Below are 8,094 nucleotides of genomic sequence, written 5' to 3' on the forward strand. Positions count from 1 at the left end.
GGCGTCCGAAGGCAAGATCAATTCAAGGAAGGCTTGTTCAGTTAATCCCTTCTCCAAGAGGATTGGACGGGTTTGAAGGGGATTGGGAGTATTTTGACTTACATGGGATTTAATCCCTCACAAAGCCCTGCAATCCCCTTCAAATCAAATGCCGGAGGGGAGGGGGAGGCCATGTGAGTTGTATCAAACTGTGGAGAAGGATGAACAACACTACAGTATCAAACTTCGATCCAGTTGAGATCGATCTTTGTTTCTCATGGGGCATGTGAATTCTCTCTGCAATTTTGCTTTTCTGTAAAATTCACCTTCAAAAAATTGCACGAATTCGCAACCTTGTAGCTGTGAATGATGCTTCTGAATGTTAGTAATGTTGTACATAAAGAACCAGCCAGTATCTAGGTGACAATACTATTTCTCCATGAATTTGTTAGTGGAAATATGCACAAACTTACAAGCTTCAAATCAGAGCGGGATTTTGTTTACACGAAATTTAGTTTTATGCTATTCTTAAGATAAGATTCGAAGTGATGACACCAGCCTTATCCTTTGTGAATTTATTAGGCAAATGAGGATTGAAATTCTGCCAAGAAATCTCAGAGCAGAAGATGTTTGCAAGGGACTTGGGAGACGAGGCAATGCTGCGCAGGCGAGAAAATGGCAAGTACGTTGTACTCACGGTTAGGCACAGAAGAATATATTGTCACCATAAGTTGGATGAGAAAATATACCTTGTTAATTAGTTTTTGATCCTTCAAACATGGCCAGCGTCCTTACCGTTCGAGCTCCGTGACTGGGAGTTCCCCTTCGTGTATTTACGTACCACTTAACAATAATTAAACCAGTTGCTCGTAATATGATTAAGGCATGTGATTAATCTGTTTGGCTGAATTTATTCACAGGGAAAATCATCAGGTTGTGAGCAGATGTCTAAATGATCTGTTTCCATTGCACATATGTCAATAAGCAATACAAATTAGCGACCCTTTAAATTAAAGGCGCTATCCTTTCTTCTGGTCAATTACCTAGTGTTAATGTCTTATCTTGTGTGTACAACATGTTATTCTCTGTTCAGCTCACTGGCATGACCAATGTTAATTATTCAGTACGCTAATGAAATTCAAAAATAAAAAAGCATGTTATATGATTAATTTAATTTTCTTGTTTCATGCAGTTTGGAGAAATTCGTGGTTACCACCAGTCTCCAGTTAGATTTATTTCAATTGCAACCAGGTACACGTACACTGGACCCTCTTGCTGGCTGTCTCTCTAAACTATTTTTGTTGAACTAGCATAAACCTAACTTTTGATAGTAAAGATGTGTTTCCGCCCAATTCATACAGTAAGCCACGATAGTTACTTGGTACCGGTCATCAATTAGTCAATCTCATTCTTCCCTTACTATTGATTTGTATTGGCTTAACTACCAAAGACAAAAAATTCCCTTTTACCCCTAATAGTGGTCGATTTGCTCCTTCCAGGGACGTCTATATTTGGCTAACTGTCTATTGGCTCGAGAAGTAGTGTCCATAAGTGAATATTTTTATTCTTACGCCTTATCTGAATATAGCTTTAGAAATTATTAACATGGAATACATAATATACTTTATCTGTATGTGGTTAATCCTAATTTTTAAACATAATTCTATTTGTTAAATGTTGGCAGGCAGAGTGTTGTGAATTTGAATTTGGGTGTACATGATCTTACTAGCTTCTAATTCTACTGAGCCATACGGATGATGGCGTGTTTGCTCTCACACATTTATTCAAAGGATCATTGTGATGAATGATACCAATTCTAGGTTGTTGGTAATGCATTTTCACACCATCCGTATGCTTGTGGTAGTCAATATGATACAGGAGCATTAATCCGTGGATTTCGTTTTGGTTTTGACAGGAACTTGCATCCAATCCTTCTATTCCCAACTGGTGAGTTTATAGGTTGTCTCCTCCTGATGGAGCTGAGTATATGCCCTTCTTGTTTACCTAAAAATCTCTTCTCTCCTAAGATCTTGTAGGAATCTTTCTTTTTTCCTTAAGAAGCATGCTACCAATGGACGTCAGATGTTCCAGCACCGAAAAGTTGGTGACCATGCTTGGGTGTTTCAGAATTCATATGAAAAGCATTTATTTTTTACTTTCAGGGATTGCTCCATCTTGCAGTTTCTAATACGCCTAGACAATTACGATTTCACATATATCTGAAAAACCACAACCCATCTGTGTTCTATAAACGTTGGTGTGGTCTTATGTGCACCAAGAATTCTGTCATTAACATAAGGTATTTTACACCCGCACTGCAAACTGTTGATAAATCTGATGTGTTGCTTGCACTGAGAATTCTTACATTTGCTTAAGGTATTTTACACTGGCGTTGTGAACTCATTGACGATTAGCATTCATCAGCTAAGCACACCTCGATGTACGCAGCCTGTATATTAACAGGTCTTCAGAAAGGAGTATATCCAGTGTTTCTTCTCCTTACATGTCACATGCCACAGCTGTGCGAGGATGTCGTCGGCCGTGTATTGGGTGATGGTGCGGTTGTTCTGCCGCCGGCTACTCTCCACCGGAGGAAGCACGTACGCAAGCATGTAATGGTCATTTCTTTTTGTAATTAGCATGTAATGTTCATTGGGTAGCACACGATGATCGATCCATACAGGATGCTGTTAATCTGGACTTTCGCAATCTTTTAAACAGAACATGATACCATAGTAGATTTGCTAGTTAATGATAAATAATTGCTGGACATACGTTCGTATAGTGCAACCCAATAGCACGTCTGCACAGTGCAGTTAAGGCTTACTCTTACGTGGCCACTCTTCGGTTTTCTTACAGTCCGGAGGTGCGCACACGATGACCATGCCGTAAGTTTACACCGTCAACCTTTTGATTTTACGGTGGCAGTGGCAGTGGTTGTGGCGCGTGGGTTCCTTTTCAGCCGTAATCTTACCCCACATGCTTTCCTTTCTTACGCTCTAGTGCTCTACAACCTGGCCGTGGGAGATGGGTGGGGTGAGGAATAAGAATTCCTCGCCCAGGGTGACGAATAGCACGAAACTCTATTAGTAAGCCAGGGTGAAGAATAAGTAATTCTTCACCCCGGTCGATCGAGTCAAGTGATGGTCACCTAAAATCACATTCCACCAATGTAATTTTACGTGATGGAAACTGTTGGCTGGTCCTATGAGCTAGCCCACTCCATCATACTAAAAAACATGCGAGCAGTTTTCTTATCACTCGCCGGCGTTCCTCTCTCCACCGGACCCTTCCTATCTCGCCATTGCGGAGGCGGCAGCAGCGATGGCGCCGGAGGGACGACCAGGAGGCGATGGCTACCTCTCTCGCGTGTGGAGTATTTCACTTTCCCTCTCTCACGCGGCAGCGATTTGGAGGCGACGTGGGCGCTGCAAAGGTCCGACGCAAGCTTGTCTGCGACAACGGACTTCTCTGACGCCCCTCTCCACAATTGGCGGTCCTCCCGCCGGTAAGAAGTCTCTCCTCCTATTATTCCTCTCTCATCCTCCATTAATTTCTGAATTTCTAGGTCAGGGTTACTGGTTTTTGGGAGGGGGTGGGGGTTGGGGGGCAAGGGAAGAGGAAGGGAGACCAAGGAATGAAATAAAAGAAATACTGAGAGCTTGTGTAGTACCTGCAAGGAAGAGGGTTATGGTGTAGACGGGCGTCCGAAGGCAGGATCAATTCAAGGAAGGCTTGTTCAGTTAATCCCTTCTCCAAGGGGATTGGACGGGTTTGAAGGGGATTGGGAGTATTTTGACTTACATGGGATTTAATCCCTCACAAAGCCCTGCAATCCCCTTCAAATCAAATGCCGGAGGGGAGGGGGGAGGCCATGTGAGCTGTATCAAACTGTGGAGAAGGATGAACAACACTACAGCATCAAACTTCGATCCAGTTGAGATCGATTTTTGTTTCTCATGGGGCATGTGAATTCTCTCTGCAATTTTGTTTTTCTGTAAAATTAACCTTCAAAAAATTGCACGAATTCGCAACCTTGTAGCTATGAATGATGCTTCTGAATGTTAGTAATGATGTACATAAAGAACCAGCCAGTACCTAGGTGACAATACTATTTCTCCATGAATTTGTTAGTGGAAATATGCACAAACTTACGAGCTTCAAATCAGAGTGGGATTTTGTTTACACGAAATTTAGTTTTATGCTATTCTTAAGATAAGATTCGAAGTGATGGCACCAGCCTTATCCTTTGTGAATTTATTAGGCAAATGAGGATTGAAATTCTGCCAAGAAATCTCAGAGCAGAAGATGTTTGCAAGGGACTTGGGAGACGAGGCAATGCTGCACAGGCGAGAAAATGGCAAGTACGTTGTACTCACGGTTAGGCACAGAAGAATATATTGTCACCATAAGCTGGATGAGAAAATATACCTTGTTAATTAGTTTTTGATCCTTCAAACATGGCCAGCGTCCTTACCATTCGAGCTCCGTGACTGGGAGTTCCCCTTGGTGTATTTACGTACCACTTAACAATAATTAAACCAGTTGCTCGTAATATGATTAAGGCATGCGATTAATCTGTTTGGCTAAATTTATTCACATGGAAAATCATCAGGTTGTGAGCAGATGTCTAAATGATCTGTTTCCATTGCACATATGTCAATAAGCAATACAAATTAGCGACCCTTTAAATTAAGGGCACTATCCTTTCTTCTGGTCAATTACCTAGTGTTAATGTCTTATCTTGTGTGTACAACATGTTATTCTCTGTTCAGCTCACTGGCATGACCAATGTTAATTATTCAGTACGCTAATGAAATTCAAAAATAAAAAAGCATGTTATATGATTAATTTAATTTTCTTGTTTCATGCAGTTTGGAGAAATTCGTGGTTACCACCAGTCTCGAGTTAGATTTATTTCAATTGCAACCAGGTACACATACACTGGACCCTCTTCCTGGCTGTCTCTCTAAACTGTTTTCGTTGAACTAGCATAAACCTAACTTTTGATAGTAAAGATGTGTTTCCGCCCAATTCATACAGTAAGCCACGATAGTTACTTGGTACCGGTCATCAATTAGTCAATCTCATTCTTCCCTTACTATTGATTTGTATTGGCTTAACTACTGAAGACAAAAATTTCCCTTTTGTTGGGGAACGTAGCAGAAATTCAAAATTTTCCTACGTGTCACCAAGATCTATCTATGGAGAAATCAGCAACGAGGGGAGGGAGAGTGCATCTACATACCCTTGTAGATCGCTAAGCGGAAGCGTTCAAGAGAACGGGGTTGATGGAGTCGTACTCGTCGTGATCCAAATCACCGATGATCCTAGTGCCGAACGGACGGCACCTCCGCGTTCAACACACGTACAGCCCGACGATGTCTCCCACGCCTTGATCTAGCAAGGAGAGAGGGAGAGGTTGAGGAAGACTCCATCCAGCAGCAGCACAACGGCGTGGTGGTGGTGGAGTGTGGCAATCCTGCAGGGCTTCGCCAAGCACCACGGGATATGAGGAGAAAGAGAGGGAGGGCTGCACCAACGAGAGAGATCAAATCGCGTGTGTTGAGAGGCCCTACTTCCCCACTATATATAGGGAGCCCAAGGGGGGGGGGGGGCGCCGGCCCTAGGAGATCCAATCTCCTAGGGGGGCGGTGGCCAAGGGAGGATTCCCTTCCCCCCAAGGCACCTAGGGGGTGCCTTCCCCTTGTGGGACTCTTCCCTTCTTGAAACCCTAGGCGCATGGGCCTCTTGGGGCTGGTGCCCTTGGCCCATGTAGGCCAAGGAGCACCTCTTACAGCCCATGTGGGCCTCCGGGGCTGGTGGCCCCACTTGGTGGACCCTCGGGACCCTCCCGGTGGTCCTGGTACGTTACCGATAAAATCCGAAACTTTTCCGGTGACCAAAACAGGACTTCCTATATATAAATCTTTACCTCCGGACCATTCCGAAACTCCTCGTGACGTCCGGGATCTCATCCGGGACTCCGAAAAACATTCGGTAACCACATACAAACTTCCTTTATAACCCTAGCGTCATCGAACCTTAAGTGTGTAGACCCTACGGGTTCGGGAACCATGCAGACATGACCGAGACGTTCTCCGGTCAATAACCAACAGCGGGATATGGATACCCATGTTGGCTCCCACATGTTCCACGATGATCTCATCGGATGAACCACGATGTCAAGGACTTAATCAATCCCGTATACAATTCCCTTTGTCTATCGGTACGATACTTGCCCGAGATTCGATCGTCGGTATCCCGATACCTTGTTCAATCTCGTTACCGGCAAGTCTCTTTACTCGTTCCATAACACATCATCCCGTGATCAACTCCTAGATCACATTGTGCACATTATGATGATGTCCTACCGAGTGGGTCCAGAGATACCTCTCCGTCACATGGAGTGACAAATCCCAGTCTCGATTCGTGCCAACCCAATAGACACTTTCGGAGATACCCGTAGTGTACCTTTATAGCCACCCAGTTACGTTGTGACGTTTGGCACACCCAAAGCACTCCTACGGTATCCGGGAGTTGCACAATCTCATGGTCTAAGGAAATGATACTTGACATTAGAAAAGCTTTAGCATACGAACTACATCATCTAGTGCAATGCTTAGGATTGGGTCTTGTCCATCACATCATTCTCCTAATGATGTGATCCCGTTATCAACGACATCCAATGTCCATGGTCAGGAAACCGTAACCATCTATTGATCAACGAGCTAGTCAACTAGAGGCTTACTAGGGACATGGTGTTGTCTATGTATCCACACATGTATCTGAGTCTCCTATCAATACAATTCTAGCATGGATAATAAACGATTATCATGAACAAGGAAATATAATAATAATCAATTTATTATTGCCTCTAGGGCATATTTCCAACACCTTTTACCCCTAATAGTGGTCGATTTGCTCCTTCCAGGGAGGTCTATATTTGGCTAACTGTCTATCGGCTAGAGAAGTAGTGTCAATCAGTGAATATTTTTATTCTTATGCCTTATCTGAATATAGCTTTAGAAATTCTTAACATGGAATACATAATATACTTTATCTGTATGTGGTTAATCCTAATTTTTAAACATAATTCTATTTGTTAAATGTTGGCAGGCAGAGTGTTGTGAATTTGAATTTGGGTGTGCATGATCTTACTAGCTTCTAATTCTACTGAGCCATACGGATGATGGTGTGTTTGCTCTCACACATTTATTCAAAGGATCATTGTGATGAATGATACCAATTCTAGGTTGCTGGTAATGCATTTTCACACCATCCGTATGCTTGTGGTAGTCAATATGATACAGGAGCATTAATCCGTGGATTTCGTTTTGGTTTTGACAGGAACTTGCATCCAATCCTTCTATTCCCAACTGGTGAGTTTATAGGTTGCAGTGTTTGTGGTGGTCTCCTCCTGATGGAGCTGAGTATATGCCCTTCTTGTTTACCTAAAAATCTCTTCTCTCCTAAGATCTTGTAGGAATCTTTCTTTTTTCCTTAAGAAGCATGTTACCAATGGACGTCAGATGTTCCAGCACCGAAAAGTTGGTGACCATGCTTGGGTGTTTCAGAATTCATATGAAAAGCATTTATGTTTTACTTTCAGGGATTGCTCCATCTTGCAGTTTCTAATACGCCTAGACAATTACGATTTCACATATATCTGAAAAACCACAACCCATCTGTGTTCTATAAACGTTGGTGTGGTCTTATGTGCACCAAGAATTCTGTCATTAACATAAGGTATTTTACACCCGCACTGCAAACTGTTGATAAATCTGATGTGTTGCTTGCTCTGAGAATTCTTACATTTGCATAAGGTATTTTACACTGGCGTTGTGAACTCATTGACGATTAGCATTCATCAGCTAAGCACACCTCGATGTACGCAGCCTGTATATTAACAGGTCTTCAGAAAGGAGTATATCCAGTGTTTCTTCTCCTTACCTGTCACATGCCACAGCTGTGCGAGGATGTCGTCGGCCGTGTATTGGGTGATGGTGCGGTTGTTCTGCCGCCGGCTACTCTCCACCGGAGGAAGCACGTACGCAAGCATGTAATGGTCATTTCTTTTTGTAATTAGCATGTAATGGTCATTGGGTAGCACAC

At 43.0% G+C, this 8,094-nt stretch overlaps 1 protein-coding gene across 1 annotated transcript; it reads left to right on the forward strand.

The window, feature by feature from the left end:
* Nucleotides 1-3,164: 3,164 nt before the first annotated feature.
* LOC147958943 (uncharacterized) lies at nucleotides 3,165-7,150 on the forward strand. Its single transcript, XM_087533252.1, has 4 exons — nucleotides 3,165-3,487; nucleotides 4,244-4,343; nucleotides 4,854-4,912; nucleotides 7,099-7,150. The coding sequence occupies exons 1-4, from the start codon at nucleotides 3,165-3,167 to the stop codon at nucleotides 7,148-7,150; spliced, it is 534 nt and encodes a 177-aa protein (XP_087389378.1).
* The last annotated feature ends 944 nt before the right edge of the window (nucleotides 7,151-8,094 follow it).

The sequence above is a fragment of the Triticum urartu genome, chromosome 7A (assembly GCF_056163025.1).
Source record: "Triticum urartu cultivar PI428250 chromosome 7A, HENAU_Tu73, whole genome shotgun sequence".
Classification (NCBI taxonomy): Eukaryota; Viridiplantae; Streptophyta; class Magnoliopsida; order Poales; family Poaceae; genus Triticum; species Triticum urartu.